Source organism: Scylla paramamosain, chromosome 19 (assembly GCF_035594125.1).
Source record: "Scylla paramamosain isolate STU-SP2022 chromosome 19, ASM3559412v1, whole genome shotgun sequence".
NCBI lineage: Eukaryota > Metazoa > Arthropoda > Malacostraca > Decapoda > Portunidae > Scylla > Scylla paramamosain.
Genome location: NC_087169.1, coordinates 22,696,142 through 22,715,663, shown reverse-complemented (window position 1 = coordinate 22,715,663; position 19,522 = coordinate 22,696,142). Strand labels below are relative to the sequence as shown.

The window sequence follows — 19,522 nt, the reverse complement described above, 5'->3', positions numbered from 1 at the left end:
TTACTACGTGACCAAACCATCCCATTTTCTATCTCCTCATCGCTTCCGTAGCGCATTCCACCCTTCCTCTCCTCACTTCAAGTTGTGGATGTTCTTTGTGTTTCGTGAAGCGTGACTGTGGCACCTCAAAATTAATTTATTTACGAGGGTCGCTCACTTGTTTCAAATGCAGCTGTGCTAAACACAGGCAGGGGTACCAACATGGCTAGCCTGCTGTCAGTGGATCTGACCTCGGCAACAGTTTGTATCGGGATGAAAATTTGTAAAGATACTTTCTGAATGTGTGTGATTCACCTACGGTCGTCTGCTGGTCACCCAGCCAGCCGTTACTCTACGGAAAGAACTCAGAGCTCATAGTGACAGATCTTTGGGTAGGACTGAGACCACTGACACAACACACACCGGCACAGCGAGGTCACAACCCCTCGGGTCACATCCCGTACACACTTGCTGCTAGGTGAACAGGGACTACACATTAAGAGGCTCGCCCATTTGCTTCGCCGCGCCCGGGATTCGAACCCGGGCCTTCTTGGTTGTGAGTCGAGCGTGTTAACCACACGCTCAAGTGCTAACACCACTACGCGGTGTGTGTGTGTGTGTTCGGCGAGATAACTTTATAATAAAAGAAGAGAGAGAGAGAGAGAGAAAAGAAGAGAGAGAGAGAGAGAGAGAGAGAGAGAGAGAGAGAGGCTGGGGACGAGAGTTGGAAGCGTCCCCAACACGTAGTAGCCTACCCAGCCTGAAGCACCTAGTATATTAATTATCCGCGCAGCCACTTATATTCTCCACATAAATTTCTTTCTTTCCCGTTGTCCATTCAATTTAAGTCTCACCCAGTATTTGGTAAAAGAGTTGCTCTAGACAATAAAGTAATCAGTATTCATCTAACCCCACTAGTTTGATCATTAGAATTTTTATAAGTAAAGTGTTTTATTCATATAAGCCAGTGTGGGGCAAGCAGCAAGCGGGTGGGTGTATCTATGTATATCGCCAGCTCTCCCCCCTCTCCTCCCTTTCATTATACCCCTCCCCCTCTTCCACCCCACCCCGTGTGGAAGCAGAGCAAGAGAATGGCACTCTCTCCCAATCAGTCACTACCCAGCGCTTAGACGGAATACATATTTTGAAACTGACAATACTACTCGTATCTGGCGGAGACTGAGGTGGGATTGCGGTTAGTCGGCTCAGTTGCTTTAAGGAGATAAGTGAATCATTACCGGCCTTACGCCCCGGCCTACGCCCCGGCCTACTTACATAGCATATGAATCTCTATTAGCAGCCTGCCAGGGAGTGTAGTTGCGCATAGCACACTCCATACCCAGAGTAGTGACTCCTCGGCTGTGTGTGTGTGCGGGACGAGTTCTGGTAGTGTGCGGTGAATTATCCTCCTGTGTGTTCGTGGGCACTCGTCTGTAGTCGTATCTCTTGTTAGTGAGCTTGTTTTGTGATAAATGCTATTGCGTCAGGCTCCTGAAGGGTGCTCGACTTGCAAAGGACTTAAGTAATTAGCAGTGTAGTGAAATTTACTCCCTCGTCAGGCCCTAATCAGGCCTGCCGTCCAGGAGGGGGTCAACGACACTGCTCGGCTTGAGGCTCTCTAATACGGGAGGACCTGCACGCAGGCAAGTCCCCGCACACTCAGCGCATGTGCGAGCAATCTCGCCACGTGATTGGCCGCCATCTTCTCATCAGCTAACCTAACCTAATCTAACCTTACCTTAACCTTAACCTAACTATCCTGTACCATATTACTGGATATGGTCTCTTATTTATTATAACTCATTACATTGGCTAGGTTAGGTAAGGTTAGGTTAGTCATAGCTTTGGTTAGCATAGGTTAGTTAGGTAAGGTTAGGTTACGTTAGGTTAGGTTACGTTAGGTTAGCTGATGAGAAGGTGGCGGTCATTCACGGGGCGAGATTGTTTGCACACGCGCAAGGTGTGCGGGGACTTCCCTGCGTGCAGGCCCTCCTCTGTAACACGCTGTTGGACACTGGGGATCTTGTTACTGAGGGCGGTTGTCCAATAGGGTTTTATACCTCGATCATATATGTGAACTGTGGTCGTAACAGTGTGTGTGTGTGTGTGTGTGTGTGTGTGTGTTGCTAGACCCCTGAACCCACCATCTCTCTCATCGTATTATAAATCAATGAGTTCTATTTACATGCACAAATATCAGTTGATCAGCGATGCGTGGCCACTGAAGAGATTACGTGCGTGGTTACCGGAAAGATTAAACAAGTCAACCAACTGTAGAACTCACTTCCTTCTTCCTGTATAACTTCCTGACTTCACTAGGGGACTTCAGACTCACCCCAGCCACGCTACACGCTGCACTGCTGTTGCTGGTTGTGGTTTACAGTATTTGCTGCATGGATGATGTGAGTGTTTGGGTAAGTGTTTAATGCATATTTGGAAACCACGAAGCTAGATATCGTGCTGTGGATATCTGTGCTGGCTCGCTCGCTCGATCCCAGTGTTTACGAGGGCTTCGGAAGTGTGAGTCCTTGCGTGTGTGTGTGTGTGTCTGTGTGTGTGTGTGTGTGTGTGTGTGTGTGTGTGTGTTCGATGCTCTTTTTTTTTTTTTTAGTGAATTCGTGGCTTTATTTTGCTAATTGTTCATGAGTCTTTGAATTTTTCTGTAGTAATCGTGTGTGTGTGTGTGTGTGTGTGTGTGTGTGTGTGTGTGTACCTGTCAGTCTCTCAACGCTATAAACCAAAATTCAAGAACATCTTAACCACATTTACCTTCTTTCACTTTCCTTCACCTTTCAGCTCCCTCCACCACCACCACTGCCACCACCACCACCGCCACCTGAACAGCATGGTGAGCCAAATGGACGCTCTGCTCAACCACTTGGGGAACGGAAGATGGTCTGTTCTGCATGTCATCACAATGAGCTTTAGTAAGAGTGTTCTGTATTCTTATTTTCTTTTTTTTTATTTCACTTTTTCTATCATTTTTTTTCTATCTTTCTTTCTTGGTTGCTTGTTTGGATGTTTTTTTCTTTCGTTCTTTTATTCGTTCTTTCTTTCTTTCTTTCTTTCCTCCTTTCTTCCTTTTTGTTCTTTTTCTTCTCGTTCTTATTTTTCTTTTCTTCCTCTTTAGCTCTTTTATTTTATTTTCCTTTCTTTCTCTTTCTTTCTTTCTCTCTTTCGTGTGTGTGTGTGTGTGTGTGTGTGTGTGTGTGTGTGTGTGTACTTTCTATAATTCCTTCCCTAGTTCATGTTTCGTGTGTTAGAGATATCAATTTTAATATTTTAATATGATACACACGTGGACTGTGAGGCATTAATCACCTTTCAAGGTATTTACGAGTATTTTATCTGTGCATATGCGTCTGTGTGTGCGTGTGTTGGGGAGGTTTCATGAGTGCAGGAGAGCTAGCAGTCGAATTCTCTCCCCCTCTCTCCTCCACAGGCTCCATCTACATGCCACCTTACATCTTCGGCGGCGCGTTCCTAGCCCCGCGTCTAGACTACACGTGTCTCCCCAGCACCGCCGCTGTAGGACCTTCCAATGCCTCCGTTTTCTTTGACTCAGCCCGCTCCTCTCCCGCCTCCAATTTCTCCTCTGAGTAAGTGAATATGGAGGCTTTCTGGGTCTTATTTACCTAGTATTGGGGGCTTGGTGGTGGTGTTGAAAGGCTGTATTAGTGTTTTTTTGTTTTCTTTTGGTGTTAGCAGTATCTTACTTGGTTTTCTAAGGTTATTTTTTACTTTTATTTTTATTTATTCATTTTATTTATTTATCTTTTTGTGTATTATTTTTTTTTTATATACTCAGATCTTTCCTTTTCTTTTTCACACAACTTTTAATGAGAAGTCTGAAAGATTTATTTAGAGCATAATTTCGTAAATCGCTGGACATAATGATAAGTTAATTGGTGCATGAAACAAAATTTTATTTCCAAAACTTATCTTATTTATTTATCCATTTTTTTTAACTCATTTTCTCCTATCATCATTTACTAATATTAACTTAACCTTTATTCACTCACTCTATTACTACTACTACTACTACTACTACTACTACTACTACTACTACTACTACTATTCCCCCAACAGAGACAAGTGCCACTACAGAATTGATACACCAGGGGGGGAAAGAATTGAGGAGTGTGTGGAGTTTGTCTTCGATAACTCCACTTTCTCCTCCACTATTACATCTGAGGTGTGTGTGTGTGTGTGTGTGTGTGTGTGTGAGGGGAGAGGAAGAGAGAGAGAGAGATCTTTATGTAGTCCGTACTGTAAAACGCTTTTCTCTCACTAAGACTAATTTCAAATGCCACAGAGATAATTAGCCTGGTTCTCAAAAGTATTTCTCCTGTCATTCATGTGGAAATCTTGTTAATCTCTCACTAGAAATATAAAAAAAACATCTTTAATAAAAAAAAAATATATCCATCTACTTATCTATCAATCTATGTATGTATGTAAGTATGTTATTTTTTTCCTCTTCGTTTTCTTTTCCACAGTTCAATCTGGCATGTGATCGAGCATACTTACAGACTTTCTTCCAGAGTACGTACATGTTTGGTAATCTCTTGGGTTCTCCTGTCAGCGGGTTCCTGGCTGATAAGTAAGTATGTGTGTGTGGGGGAGAAGATTGTGTGTGTGTGTGTGTGTGTGTGTGTGGCAATGTCTATCTGTCTATGAGTCTTTTTGTCTATCTGTTCATTGATTTATTTTTTTGTATCTTTATCTATCTGTCTATCTATTTATCTATCTGTCCGTTTGTTTGTCTATCTATTTGTGTATATTTGTGTATTTTGTATGTGTGCTTATGTCTCTGTAGATAAGCATCTTGAAACAACACACACACACACACACACACACACACACACACACACACAAAGAAAAAAAAAATAAATAAAATAACACAAGACAAACAACAAACGCACATACGTACACATTTAATTTCCCCTCCATTGCGGCGTACACACGTGGCACGGCAATATTTCAGGTACGGGAGGAAAAAAATAGTATTCCCTGGCTACGTTATGTATATGCTACTGGGTGTCGTGTCCTCGTGGCTCCCCTACCTCTCCACCATCCTCGTGGCTCGTTTCCTTATGGGTTATCTTCATTCTATCAACGCTTACACGTCCTTCGTCCATGGTAAGTGAGTTGTTGTTGTTGTTGTTGTTGTTATTGTTATCAGTCATCAAAATCGTCGTTACTATCATCAAACTTTCTTTTTTTCATATTTATTCATGTTTTTTTTTATTGTATTATTAATTTAACTCTACTTATTTATCATACTTATACTTTCCGGTGTGGTATTTCAAAGAGTTACGATTTTTTTTTTTTTTTTACCACTCTTCAGGCTTAAAAAGTTATATATTTTCCTAGAACGCGGCACGGTATTAGCAAATCCACGTCACCATCCCCCCCCCCCCCGTTCCCTTTCTCTCAGGCCAAGAAGTACTAACACCCAAAGTAAGGAAATGGTTTGCCTTCGACTTGTACATCTTCTGGGCCGCTGGCACGATGCTGTACGGCTTGCTGGGCTACTTGATACGAGACTGGAGGCTCCTGCAGACTGCCGCGACCCTGCCTGGCCTGCTCGTGATGCCTGTCATATGGTGAGTCGGCAGGTCAAGGAGCAGGGGTGTCTTGTATGTGTAAGTCGGATCAAGACGGTAGTAATAATAGTAGTAGTAGTAGTAGTGTCACCTCTTGAGTTTCCGATGTTCCTCAGGATGATTGACGAGTCCCCGCGGTGGCTGATCGTGAACGGACGGCCCCGGGAAGCCCTGCAGGTGCTGACGAAGGTGGCGCGCTGGCACGGCGTGGACCTTCCCCCGGAGGCTGAGATGAAGGCAGTTCTGGAAGAGCAGAACGCGGAAGTCCCTGTTGGGGCACGGCAGTCCTCAGTGGAGAAAGTTCCCAGCTCCTTTGTGGCAGAGATTTTGGTGCTTTTCAGGTGAGTGAGGAAGGCAAGCCCCCTATAAGGTCCCAATAAAGGTCCCAGTAAAGTCCCAAGGAAGGTATGTTTGCGTCTTTCCGCTTCCCTGGGAGATGCAGGCAGAGTACAGTAAAGGTCTTCCTGCACCGTATTCCTTTGTGTCATCACTGCCTTCACTCTTTCCTTCTCAGTGGAAGGGAAATCAGCAAGGAGGGAGATTACAGGACTACTGAAATTTTGACTAATCCTTTTCACAAGTCTTTGGGGTCTGTCGTCTTCAGTAAACCTCTTTTCATCTTTTTTTTTTGTTATCCTTTGACTTTCCACCCTATAGAACGCCACTAAAGACTGGCGCCTCTAACAGACCTTCTTTTACCACTCTTGTTTCACTCTTGCCCCTTCTAACCACACCCTGGCACTGAAATAACCCTTTTTTAAACCCTTTACTCACTTACCCTTTGCCTCTCTACCCTACAGAACGCCGCAGCTGAGAACCATTACTCTTTGCATCCTCTTTGACTTCCTAATTGTGGGCATAGTGTACTACGGGATGTCCCTCAGCGGAACAAACATCAGTGACGATCCCTTCATGTATATAGTCCTCTGTGGCCTGATGGACGTGCCTGTCTACCTCTGCATTGGCCGCATCATGGAACGGTTTGGCAGGAGAGTCACTCTTTCTCTCTGTTATTTCATTGCTGCTGTGGTTCTGCTCGCCCTCTCTGTCACGCCGGATGGTTAGTGGTGGTGGTGGTGGTGGTGGGGGGGTAGGGGGAAGTGGTAGGTGGTTGTTCTTGTTTTTCCTGTTACCGTTGAAGATTAGTGTTTTTGTGGTAGTAGTAGTAATAATAATAGTAGTAGTAGTAATAATAGTAGTAGTAGTAGTGAAAGTAATCGTATAGTATGATATTCAACTAATATTATCGTTTTTCTAAGGGCTAAATTAGGTTAGGTTAGGTTTAGATAGTCAGTCCTGAAATTAATAGGCCAAGGTTATTTCCATAGCCCCCGTAGTAGTAGTAGTAGTAGTAGTAGTAGTAGTAGCAGAAAAAGTAACTATTTGGTGTACTAGTAGTAGTAGCAGTAGTAGTAGTAGTAGTGTAGTAGTAGTAGTAGTAGTAGTAGCCGCCATCATCGTCGTGACAGTAACACCCTCCTCCCCCCCAAACACACACACACACACACACACACAGCACACAGCACCGTCATAATCCTGCTAGCCATCATGGGTAGGATGGCCGCCGCTGCAGCCTTCCAGATCGTGTTATTCTACTCCAACGAGCTCTTCCCAACGGAAGTGCGCAGCCGGGGAGTGGGCGCCTCCTTCGTGATGTCTTGCTCGGGTGGTATCGTGACCCCCTTCATCACGGATCAGGTGGTGAGTTGCTACTTCCCGTTTTCTGTTTAAGATTTTAAAGACCCGGATTCTGAAGCGCTTTGCCCTCTCTCTCTTTCTCTCTCTCTCTCACCACGGCAGTTTTTCAAGGTCACAGGGATGAGTAGTCTGGTTCTCACAACTGTCTCTACTGTTGACTATGTAGAGTTCTTGTTAATCCTTCACTAGAACTATAAAAATGTCTTTAAAAATCCACAGTTTTCTCTTGATCCCACAAGTATTTGAGATAATTAGGTCTTCCTTCGTATTCCTTTGTACAGATGTAATGTCTGTTACTGTTTGTCTGTCTTCATTTGTATTCCTTCGCACAGATCTCACTGTCTTCTGTTTGTCCTCGTCTGTAAAGATCTCAAGGTCTTAATTACTGTAAGGTCAATTGTTTCTCTTCCCTTGTATTCCTCCTCCTCCTCCTCCTCCACCTCCACCTCAGAGCGCCATGTACCCGTGGGCGCCCTTCGTGGTGTTCGGAGTGGGCTCCTCGCTGGCAGGGTTGGGGACATTGCTGCTGCCGGAGACTCGAGGCCAGACCCTGCCTGACACCGTGGCGGAGCTGGAGGCGAGAGCGAAGAATCGGCGCGCTGGAGGAGGTGGCGTCTTTGCAGCAAACACCAGGCTGCCAGAATGCGCACAGTCAAGTCTCTCTCAGAATATTTAGGGGAAGGAAAGTGTGAAAGTACGCCCCTCGCAGTGTCTGAGTGTGATGAGTGGCGCTGGATGTGGAGAGATGTCACGCTACCTATAAACAAATGACACGCGACAGAAGGATTTGTTGATTGAATACATGCATTAAATAACTCTGGGGATTAAGTCACTGTGTTTGTTCGAGACTATGCATCTTTGTAATTGACTTAAGAGTGTATCCCGTTATTAAAGAGAGGAGGGAGGATATAGAAGATGGGTCTACCCGGCGTGTGACAGAGAGGTAGAGAAAAGAAGGCTGATGAAAGCAGTGAAGGAAGACTTGGTTGTAATGATGACTAAGGAGTGAAGCCTGAGAATGAGATAGCGAGATCACGCCACGCTGGAATGAACTCTGAAGCAGTGAATCCTGAAACGAGACAAACGTGAAGCACACCGGATTTCGAACGTGTGTGTGTGTGTGTGTGTGTGTGTGTGTGTTTGACTGATACCTAGGAACCAAAACTACCTGATACTAAACTACAACGTCACTTTCCGATAAACTTACGACGCGGTGAATAAGAGAAGAGGGGAAGGGAAGGGTAAGGAAGAGAAACATCAAGAAGGCCCCGCCGGACGAAGGAAATGACCAGCAACCTCAGTTTCAACTTCGACAAGAATCAACGCCTATTTTGCTAACTCCCGCACTTCTTTTCATAGTCATTCCGGTGTTTTTATTTCATATCACTCAAGTTCACGTGTTTATTTCGTGTGTATCTTCACCCCAACATGATTTGCACCCCTAAGCACCCTTGCCTTTTATTTTCCTCAGTGTTTGGTCCTCAGGAACACCCTCAGTTACACCTTACCACGGTTACACTGGCCAAAGAGGGAGAAGGGAGACGATATGTAAAGCTAGCAGATAATATTGAAGTTATACCTAATACTCGTTTTCTGTGTCAAGTCCGTACGTTTTCTTTGGTGCCTCTGAGGGATAAGACATGGCGGTGACAACACTAGATAACATTCTCACCACAATAAGGAAATGAATACGCACTTCTTTACCCGCATCTCTCTCTCTCTCTCTCTCTCTCTCTCTCTCTCTCTCTCTCTCTGAAAGGAGATTAAAGAAGTCATTTGAGCACCAGAGAGAGAGAGAGAGAGAGAGAGAGAGAGAGAGAGTTAATTTAGAGTACCGAGACCCAATTACATAATAAACAAGGACACGTAATAAGAAGGAAGAGCATAATAGAACCACTCACCCTCATCTCTCTCTCTCTCTCTCTCTCTCTCTCTCTCTCTCTCTCTCTCTCTCTCTCTCTCTCTCTCTCTCTCTCCAGTAGGGCCAGTTATGCCCCAGACTGTGTTAGGGCAGGACGTGCAGTGAAGGTCCTTGGTTCGTGCTGCGTGCATGTACCGTTTTTTGACTTTATAGAGGGTATTGTTAGGGTATCAGGGTGTTAAGAGGGTATCAGGGTGTTGAGAGGGTATCAGGGTCTTGTCAGGGTGTTAGTGGGCTGTCAGAGTGTCATGGGGAACCAGCTTGATGATCTCCTGGCCCGCTTAGGGACTGGCAGGTGGTCCATCCTTCACTGCGTGGCCATGGCATACAGTAAGTGTCTGCGTGTGTGTGTGTGTATGTGTGTGTGTTGTTATGGAAGGTGGTCTCTGCTAATGTCAGTAGTGTGTAATTACAGGTCACCCATTAACATTGTGATTTTCTTGAGTCATGGTTAAGAAATATTTAGTTTTGCTAATTTTTTTTTCTGTTTTTCTTTTTTTTTCTTTTTTTTTCCTACGATGACGTGGAACGAGCGGGCCCGTGTTGTGTGTTGTTCATTGTGTTGTTGTTGTTGTTGTTGTTGTTGTTGTTGTGAGCGACAGTGTTTTGGTTGAGTGAAACTGTGTCACGTTGTCTTGTCTGACTGCATGGACTGGAGAAGACTGTGTGTGATTTTATTGTTATTGTTTATTGTTTATTGTTTATTGTGTTGCTTATCTGTTATTTCATTGGCTCATCCATCTTTATAATTGTTCTCATGAATATAAACTGTGCTCTTTACCTCTTACTTGTCTGTAATTTTGTGGTCAAGATAAAATTCAATTAAACATGGATAAATAAAAATCAAAAGTGTGTGTGTGTGTGTGTGTGTGTGTGTCTGTCTGTCTGTGTGTGTGCGTGCATTGTTTAAAGGGCCGCGCTGTTCTATTGTTGCCATGACCATGAGTGAAAGCATGTGCGTGTGTGTGTGTGTGTGTGTGTGTGTAATGTAGTGTACATTATGAATGCAAATTAGCACAGTCTTTCGGTTCAATTTACATGATCTTCCCCTCCCTCTCTCTCTCTCTCTCTCTCTCACTCTCCTTCTCTCTGTCCCTCTCAGGTTCTCTCTTCCTGTCGCCACACACATTCGGGGGCGTCTTTTTAGCTCCTCGTCTTGACTTTTCCTGCCTTCCTCCTAGTAACTCGACCCTAATCCACTCGGCCCTGACCAACTCGACCCAATCATCCCTGCCAAACATCTCTCAGCCCTTCGCGTTGCAGTAAGTACGTTTGTTGATCCTGATGCATGACGGGCTGATATACATGTACAGTATAAACAGAACGAGGTTGCGCCAAGACAAGACCTCAGTGTCAGGCGTCAGAGTTAAACAAGAATTAACTGGTTCAAGCTCGATAGAGTTATATTCTTAAGAAGTGATAACAAGAACCTCCCTCCCCCTTCTCCTCCTCCTCCTCCTCCTCGTCCTTGTTCTTATGAGACTCGGCAGAGAGAGAGAGAGAGAGAGAGAGAGAGAGAGAGGGGGGGGAAGTGAGGTTTTCATTACATTATCTCTCTCTCTCTCTCTCTCTCTCTCTCTCTCTCTGCTAAGTCACAGGAGTGGTAGTAGTAGTAGTAGTAGAGAGAGAGAGAGAGAGAGAGAGAGAGAGAGATTTATCACATGTTTTGTAACCTGACCAAACCATTTAAGACTTGTTAGGTAATTTAGGGAAACACTATACAACACTGAAATAGTTAGTAGCGTAGTTATCCTAAGTTTTTATTAATCATAACTATGAGTCCAACATTTTTTCCTCCAGGGGGAGTTGCCAGTATGTTGTGGACACTCCGGGAGGCGAAGTGGAGGAGTGTGTGGAGTTTGTCTTCGATAACTCCACTTTCTCCTCCACTGTGACGTCTGAGGTGTGTTCTTGCATAGGGTTATTCATTCATTCATTTAACCTGTCTCTTTTATTATATTTATTTTATATCATCACATTTTTTTTTATTTATCTATATTTGTTTATTTTATTTATTCAATAGCTTTTTTTACGTTTTAAGTATTTCCACTTGAATCATTTAGTGGTTACGAATCTTTTTTTTTTCTATTTCATACGTGATTCTGTGGTGAGGAAATCTATCTAACTATCTATCTATTTCATTCACAGGCAGCTTAGGTCATTGGTAGGGAGTCCCAGAGTTTAGCAGGGGAAAGTACAGAAGCAGGCAGGGAATTCAAGAGTTTAGTAGGGAGAAGCACAGAAGCAGGCAGGGAGTTTCAGAGTTTAGCAGAACTGAAATTTGAGATACACAGTGTTGTTTAAATGATAACTCTGCTCTCGTTGTCTTCAGTTCAACCTGGCGTGTGATAGGGCCTACCTGCAGACCTCCTTCCAGAGTCTGTACATGCTGGGGGTATTCTTCGGCGCTCCTATCACTGGCTACCTGTCTGACAAGTGAGTGAGGGTGAAGAGCTAAGGGTTAAGTTAGGTTAGGGTTAGTATGAATTACGCTGCCTAACTTAACATTTCGCTAATCTAACTTTTAAGACAATAATGTATTCTTTTTTTCAGTTTGACTAGTCTTGCATACTGTTTCCTTCATCTAACGCGTGGTGTTGCAGGTACGGCAGGAAACGCGTGGTGGTGGTGTGTTCAGTGGTGTACCTCACGCTGGGTGTGGCCTCTGCCTGGCTGCCCCTCCTCTCCCTTATCCTCGCCTCACGTTTTGTCATGGGTTTCTTCCACTCCGCTGTCTCCTACGTCTCTTACGTTCTCAGTGAGTGTCGTGCATTTAGGCCAAACTATCGTATGCTGACTCTCATCCTCGTTTTCTACGCCAAATGATCGTACACTTCCCATATCAGTAATTTGTTCAGTTGCATCTCCTCTTCCTCATTTCTCATTTTCTCATACTCCTTATATATATATTTAGGCCACTGACTCCTCCTCATTCTTGTTTCCTCTTATATCTTTTATGTCCCTAATAACTTTCGTACATTTAAGCCGAACTACCGTACATTATCACCACCCTACGCCACTTATTCCCTCAGTATCTGTCGTGCATTCTTCCCAAAGTCTCGCATGCACTCCAAAACCACAACCTTTCACTCTTTCTAAGTGGTGGTGGTGCTGGAGCTTCTGATATCTCTCTCTCAGTGGTGGAGGTGGTGGAGCCCAAGATGAGGATAGTGGCAGCTTTCGGCGCCTTCAACGTGTGGGTGATGGGTGTAGTGATGTACGGCGGCCTGGGCTACTGGATAAGGGACTGGAGGATCCTACAGACTGTTATGACGCTGCCCGGCTTCCTGGTGCTACCCATGTTGTGGTGAGCAATGGCGGTGGTGTGTTTCTGCTTCTACGTTCGGTTCCCTTATTCTATCAGGGCTCAGACGGCGCTACGTAATGATGGACTTTACTTGTGGTATTTGGGAAGCGTTACCCAGAATGGATGTGCTTCCTAATCTTGGACACCGGGCAGGATTCGAACCCGTGCGCCTGAGAAGTACTTGTAGTAGTAGTAGTAGTAGTAGTAGTAGCAGTAGTAATAGTAGAAGTAGCAGTAGCCTTAACAACCTAACAACCTCACCTCTCCTGCAGCAGTCGGTCACTGTCATCACTGTCACCCCTCCACTTCCTCCCCTTCAGTCCCCGTTGTTCCCCAGGGTGGTGGCAGTAGTAGTACGTAGTAGCAACAGTAGCAGTAGCAGCTGTAGCAGTGTCACCCCCTGAGTCCCGGTGTTCCCCAGGCTGGTGGATGAGTCCCCGCGATGGCTGATCGTGAACGGGCGGCCACGGGAAGCCCTGCAGGTGCTGACGAAGGTGGCGTCCTGGCACGGCGTGGACCTTCCCCTGGAGGCTGAGATGAAGACGCTGATGCAGGAGCAGGTGAGAGAGAGAGAGAGAGAGAGAGAGAGAGAGAGAGAGAGAGAGAGAGAGAGAGAGAGAGAGAGAGAGAGAGAGTGTGTGTGTGTGTGTGTTTGAGAGAACTATCCCCCACAGGCATCAGGAGCACAGAAAACCTCAGAGAACTCGTCAGTGTGGCTCCGTCTCAAGAAAATTTTCTCCGAGGTTCTGGTGCTTCTTAGGTAAGCCCTCATCTGTCCTCACCTGTCCTTCGTTACCTCCTCCTCTCTCCTCCCTTGTGCTTTGATTGCTGCACGCTTATATAATTTTTTCATCGACTTCTCCATATTTTTCATTCCTTTTCCTCACTTTTGCCTTATTTCAGCATCATTAATAGCGTAAATTTTTGTTTTTATGTTTACTTCTCTCCTTCTCTCTTTCCCTTGTTTCCTTTTGGTTAATGCACGTCTGTATAACCTTTTAAATTCCTTTTTGTCCACTTGTGTCTTATTTCAGCATCTGTAATAACATATAACTCTTTGTTTTGCATAGTGAATGAATAAGATAGAAGTTTATACAATTGGTGGCAGCGGATACGGATTCCTGGCAACGTCTCTGTTTACCCTGCAGAACGCCACGGCTAAGAAAACGCACCCTCTGTATTTACCTCAATTTCCTGATGGTGGGGACCGTGTACTTCGGGTTGTCTCTGAGCGGGGCAAACATCAGTGACGACCCTTTCCTGTACATGGTGCTGAGTGGGCTGATGGAGGTGCCAGCCTACACTCTGACCATTCCCATCGTGAGGAGGTTCGGGAGTAAGGTGCCTCTCTTCTCCTTCTTCCTCACTAGTGGCGTTGTTTTGCTCGCCCTTGCCTTCACGCCCTCAGGTTAGTTTACAAGTAGTAGTAGTAGTAGTAGTAGTAGTAGTAGGCGTGCATGTGTGTCTCTCTATGTATGCTAGGAAAAGAAATAAAGAAAACAGAGAGAATAAGGTACGGATGAAAATAAATGCTAGTCAATTTGTCGCTATTCTCCTCCTCTTTACCTTGCTTTCACCCTCACGAGCTTCCTTCCATCTTAATAACAACCCTTTACTTCCCCTCTGTCCCTCCCTCTATCCCTCCTTCACTCCCTGCGTTCGTTGCTTCAGCTCTCCTCCTTTCCAACCCTTCAAATCCTCTTGCCATTCTGTTGCCATCCTAACCCTTTTTATTCTCTTAACATAACGTAACCTAATCTTCCTGACTCAGTTCTCACCCATTCAATCATTTCTTTCTCTTGCCATTCCAACACTTTCTTTTTTATCGCCACTACTTCTCTCAACACAGGCAACAACTCTACCTTCCCAGCCCTGTCTATTCTGAAATACTTCTTGTGTGTTTCTCAGTCTACAGAACTGCAATCTTGACGCTGGCCATGCTGGGAAAGGTGGCTATCACAGGAGGCTTCCAAACCATCACCTTCTTCGCCGGTGAACTCTTCCCGACGGAGGTGAGAAACCGAGGGATCAGCACGTCCTACATGATGTCCAGAATTGGAGCTATGGTGTCTCCTTTCATCACGGACCTGGTGGTGAGTGTCATCGATTCTGTCACTAGTGTTTGTTCATAAGGACTGTGTTTAAAGGCTGCAGAGATGGTGTGTTGGGTTCTCAAGGGTCTAGATAAAGGTTGTGGTGTCCCTTTCATCACGGACTAAGTGGTGAGTGGCCTAGATTCCGTCACTGGTGTTCTGAGCATGTGTTCTGAAACGCCTTCTCTTAAGGAATGTGTTTAAAGGCTGTAGAGATGGTTAGTTTGGTTCTCAATGGCCCAGATGAGTTAAGAATATGAAAACATCCTTGTAAATCAACCTAACTTCCACTAGAGCCTGTTAAGAGATGAGATAAGATGCTGGATGTTTGTAAATAGTTTTTTTTTTTTTTTAGTTAATCTTGTTCCTGTTCTTTTATTGGTTTTAGTCGGGTTTTCCTCCTCCATCTTATCATCCTCCTGCTTCTTACCCTCCTCCTCCTTGTTCTCTCCAGGGCAGCGTTTATCCGTGGGCGCCCTTCGTGGTATTCGGTTCAGGTGCCTTGCTGGCAGGGGCGGGGACGCTGCTGCTGCAGGAGACTCGAGGCCAGAACCTGCCTGAGACTGTGGCGCAGCTGGAAGAGAGGCAGATGGAGAGATGAGTGACTGCTCTCTCTCTCTCTCTCTCTCTCTCTCTCTCTCTCTCTCTCTCTCTCTCTCTCTCTCTCTCTCTCTCTCTCTCTCTCTATTGCAGCATCTATTTTATTGTCTATTATTGATTTATTTTTCATTTTTCATCCTTTTTATGATTCCATAAAAGTTAACTAATAAAGCACATATTTTTTGTAAAATTTATCGTATTGTGTCTTCAAAAAAAAAAAGATTAAATAATAAATAAACAAGCAGTTAAAAATTAAATTAAATTTCCTCAGATACCCCTTTCATGGATAACGTTTTCCCACAACTGACGCTACCTCTCGTTTTCTTCCATCTCTCCTCCCCTCCCCGGCTCTCTCAGTCTCCCTCCCTCTCCATCTTTCTCTCGACGGTGGCACCCTCTACAGTTCCTTGTCCTACGTTTTCTTGGTCCCAGTAGAAGTGGAGGAGTGATGGGAGGTATAATGCTGTGTTGTGCTGTGTTGTGCTGTGTATGGGGACAGGAGAGATGCAGAACAAACAAACTTACATATTAAAAACCCTTAATTCAGTGTTGAAGAGACCAGATTAGATTTCCAGCATAGAGGCAACTGAAGGTGACCCAAGAGACACGAAGAACAGGTCACAGGAAGAGGAGGAGGAGGGATAGGGAAGGTAAACAAACCCTGAATCAAGGAAGACAAGCGAGGCACGATCCAAGGAACCACGTATTCAATATGTCTGGAAAATCTGGAACATGTTAAAGGTAAAAATATGTGAATTAATACTGGAATATATAAATAAGCTAGTTTTTTTCTTTTTTTTTTTGTTTATTGTTGTTTGTTATTGTTCTTTCGTCCTGCTCTTGTGTTGTGTGTTTTTTCTTTGTGTTTTTTTTGTGTTGTTTGTTCTTCCGTGTGATTTGAAAGGAGAACAGATAAATTTGTCTTTCATTATCATCGTTCTCTCTCTCTCTCTCTCTCTCTCTCTCTCTCTCTCTCTCTCTCTCTCTCTCTCTCTCTCTTGGCGGCTTTAAGGGGGTGGGGGATTCCTCTTTGCCTCCTCCTCTTCCTCTTCCCTCTTGTGATGTGTTAATCCTCTCCTCCTCCTCCTCCTCCTCCTCCTCCTCCTCCTCTTCCCAGTGACCAAAAAATTTTATTTTTCTTTGTCTCTTCCTCTTCTCCTTGCTCTAAGATAAATTAGCCCTCTTCATCTCCCCCAGTTCCTCTTCCTCTTCCCCTTAGTGGACAAGGAAAGTTAGAGGAACCCCCTTTTCTCTTTCGTTCTCGGGACTGCATGGAAAGGAAAAAGGTAATTGTCTAGAGTCCTTACCGGGCCTTATTACTGGTCTATTCACTTCAATTCTTTTACACATACCTTCACATGCACCTAAAACATCATTTTAAAGTGGGGGACAAATGCCCCCTTCCCTCTAGTCCAGCAAAATTGGGGACATGTGGGAAGGCGGGGTTTTTGGGTGGGGGAGACATAAATCAGCGAGCGATTCTCGGCCAGGTTAGGTTAGGTTAGGTTAGGTTAGGTTAGGTTAGATTAGGTTAGGTTAGCCTAACCTAACCTAACCTGGCCGAAAATCGCTCGCTGATTTATGTCTCCCCCACCCAAAAACCCCGCCTTCCCACATGTCCCCAATTTTGCTGGACTAGAGGGAAGGGGGCATTTGTCCCCCACTTTAAAATGATGTTTTAGGTGCATGTGAAGGTATGTGTAAAAGAATTGAAGTGAATAGACCAGTAATAAGGCCCGGTAAGGACTCTAGACAATTACCAGGAAAAATACCGAAGTCACCGTGGATATCGACTATAAAAACGAGAAAAAGAAAACGGGTTATCGCCTGAGTCCTCTCCCATTCCCTTCCTTCGGAGCAATGCAAGAAACAGGCGTGAATTTTAACCTTCCCCAGATAAGGGCAATTTTTCTCCTCCCTTGGCGCTCTGAACTTTTGAAGGGAAACTTTGAAAATTTTACTGCCGACTGATGAGGGAAGGACAAGGCGACGCGAGGGAAGGAGACAGGTGAAGACAAGTGTGAGTGACGGTTTATCTCTGTGTCGTGTCTTGAAATAAAGCTGTTTGGTGGAGTTAAGGTAGAAATATAAGGTAGGAGAATGTGAATAAATGGTAATAAAATAGTAGGTTGGCGGGCAGGTTGAGACAGATGTGTTTGACAATTTATCTCTGTTCGTGTTTTGAATTAAAGGTGTGTTGTTGAGTTGGGACAGATATGAGTTAGGAAAAGTGGGGAACTATTGAAAGATGGTGTTTAGGTTAGGTTAGATAGACGGACAGGCAGGTAAAGAAAGGTGTAAGATATATGCAATTGAAATAGACTCGAGTAAAAAAAAAATATATGAGAAGTATTAAATGCGGTGCTTCGGAAAGTGTACCAGGGATAAAGTGTAGTTATATAATTATTAAAGAAAACGGATGACGAATAGTATGTTTTAAGGGGGACTCTGGCAAAACAAAAACACTTCGACTCTTTCATCAGGATTGATTTCAAACGCCAAGGAGATTGTTAGGCAGTTCCCATGAGGCTTTTTCTCACTTATGGTAAAGAATCCACGTCAGAACATCACTGAAATCATGAAATCACCCTTTGGAAACCTTGATAACCTCCACTAGACCCTGTTAAAAGAAAAAAACACACTGAAATCTTTGAAAATATTATCATTTGTAACATCACGAAGTAGATACAAGAATTTACAGTGTATTATTGTAACGATGAGACTGTGTGTGTTAGTACGTGAGTTTCCGTATTTTTTTCACCTTCTTTTCAGTGATGCAGTGTTCCTGGTGCTGTCTTGTATGATACTGGTGTTTCGTAGGTTTGTTTGAAAGGCTGCCAGCTTGTCTGAAATTGAAAACACACTTGAGCGTCTTGGAGGATCAAAATAAAGATTGGTGTGTGTGTTTTTAGCTGTCTTTCTCCTCTCCTTCCTTCTATGCATTTTTCTTTGTTGTTGTTGTTGTTGTTGTTGTTGTTGTTGTTGTTGTTCTTTCTTTCCTCCTTCCTTGGTTCTCTCCTCTCTCTTTGTTGTTGTTGTTGTTGTTGGTTGCGTTACTCATGTATTTTTTCTGCTTAACTGTCTTATTATTCATTTATTCATTAATTTATTTGCTTGTTCGTTTATTTATTCCTTTATTTTCTCGTTCCATTTCTATCTCGTATTCCTTCCTCCTTTCCTTCCTTCCTTCCTTTTTCTGTCTCTTTATCCTTTCTTCCTTCCTTCCTTACATTCTCCCTTGTTTCCCTTCCTCCCTCTTTCCATCTCTTCCTCCTTCCATTTCTTATGTTTCCTCCTTCTCTTCCACCCCTCTTTCTCTCTTTATCCTTCCATTTCTTCCCTACATTTTTCCTCCTTCTCTTCTTCCCTCGTTCTCTCTCTTCCTCCTTCCTTATAACATGTTCAAGGCAAGTTTTCACTACAGAGAGAGAGAGAGAGAGAGAGAGAGAGGAGAGAGAGAGAGAGAGAGAGAGGCCTTGAGAACACTCTCTCAGCAAGCACCTTCATAACCATTGCAATAAGTGAAGGGGGAGACAGAGAGAGAGAGAGAGAGAGAGAGAGAGAGAGAGAGAGAGAGAGAGAGAGAGAGAGAGAGAGAGAGAGATTTTTCCCTTCATAATAATTTCATCCTTAAACACACACACACACACACACACACACACACACACACACACACACACACAATCAAAACCACAAACAAACATACATTTTTTCCCCTCACGTCTGTTTGTATGTCACTTTTTCCCCCTTCTAATATTTTCTTTCTCCCCAGAGCACCCACCTACCCCTACCCATCTACCACCCTGCCATCACTTTCTCCCCTTTTTTCACCCATTTAAACAGAGAAAGCTATCCTCGATATAAATCAGCGTTTTTCTTCACTCTGGTCTCCCGCTTTTCACTGCCTCCGTTACTGTGGCACCCCTCCCCTTCCCCCTTCCCCTTCCCCCTTCCCCCATCCCTCCACTGTTGCTGCTTCTCCTGCCTTGTTTGATATATCTGTTTGTCTGTTTGTTTGTCTTCCTCCCTCCCTTGGTGCCTCTCTATCTTGCTTTTTGTCTTGTTTGTGTGTTTGTGTGTGTTTGTACGTGTGTTTGTACGTGTGGATTTATGTGTGTGTGTCTGTGTGTGTGTGTGTGTGTGTGTGTTTATGTTGTGTTTCCTGGTATGTGTCTGTTTATCTCTCTGTCTAACTGTCTGTCTGTATGTCTATGGATGTATCAGTCTATCTGTTTTGTCTGTCTATCTATCTATCGGAAAAAATAAAGGAATTAACGAAAGAATATATTAAAGCAATCTACTACTACTACTACTA

General features: G+C 44.2%; 3 protein-coding genes across 7 annotated transcripts in view; all 3 read left to right on the top strand.

The window, feature by feature from the left end:
- The first annotated feature begins 1,031 nt into the window (after nucleotides 1-1,031).
- Nucleotides 1,032-8,736, top strand: LOC135109930 (organic cation transporter-like protein). 5 transcript variants are annotated; one of them, XM_064021837.1, is made up of 11 exons: nucleotides 1,032-1,174; nucleotides 2,776-2,906; nucleotides 3,422-3,578; nucleotides 4,069-4,174; nucleotides 4,479-4,582; nucleotides 4,967-5,121; nucleotides 5,420-5,588; nucleotides 5,705-5,929; nucleotides 6,389-6,648; nucleotides 7,105-7,289; nucleotides 7,738-8,736. In XM_064021837.1, the coding sequence occupies exons 2-11, from the start codon at nucleotides 2,825-2,827 to the stop codon at nucleotides 7,960-7,962; spliced, it is 1,668 nt and encodes a 555-aa protein (XP_063877907.1). In that variant the 5' UTR covers nucleotides 1,032-1,174; nucleotides 2,776-2,824; the 3' UTR covers nucleotides 7,963-8,736. The 5 variants fall into 5 exon arrangements, with proteins under 5 accessions (XP_063877907.1, XP_063877908.1, XP_063877909.1 ...); XM_064021838.1 differs by having other exon boundaries at nucleotides 1,055-1,163; XM_064021839.1 differs by lacking the exon at nucleotides 1,032-1,174 and adding an exon at nucleotides 1,190-1,365.
- Nucleotides 8,737-9,277: 541 nt separating this feature from the next.
- Nucleotides 9,278-15,459, top strand: LOC135109931 (organic cation transporter protein-like). The gene is made up of 11 exons (XM_064021842.1): nucleotides 9,278-9,537; nucleotides 10,310-10,469; nucleotides 11,008-11,110; nucleotides 11,540-11,643; nucleotides 11,811-11,965; nucleotides 12,346-12,514; nucleotides 12,936-13,074; nucleotides 13,189-13,274; nucleotides 13,663-13,922; nucleotides 14,423-14,607; nucleotides 15,062-15,459. The coding sequence occupies exons 1-11, from the start codon at nucleotides 9,456-9,458 to the stop codon at nucleotides 15,206-15,208; spliced, it is 1,590 nt and encodes a 529-aa protein (XP_063877912.1). The 5' UTR covers nucleotides 9,278-9,455; the 3' UTR covers nucleotides 15,209-15,459.
- Nucleotides 15,460-15,626: 167 nt separating this feature from the next.
- LOC135109936 (zwei Ig domain protein zig-8-like) overlaps nucleotides 15,627-19,522 on the top strand; it is a 46,005-nt gene continuing 42,109 nt past the window's right edge. The window contains exon 1 of the mRNA XM_064021849.1: nucleotides 15,627-15,948. The gene's annotated coding sequence lies outside the window, so the exon portion shown is untranslated. The remainder of the gene's footprint in view (nucleotides 15,949-19,522) is intronic.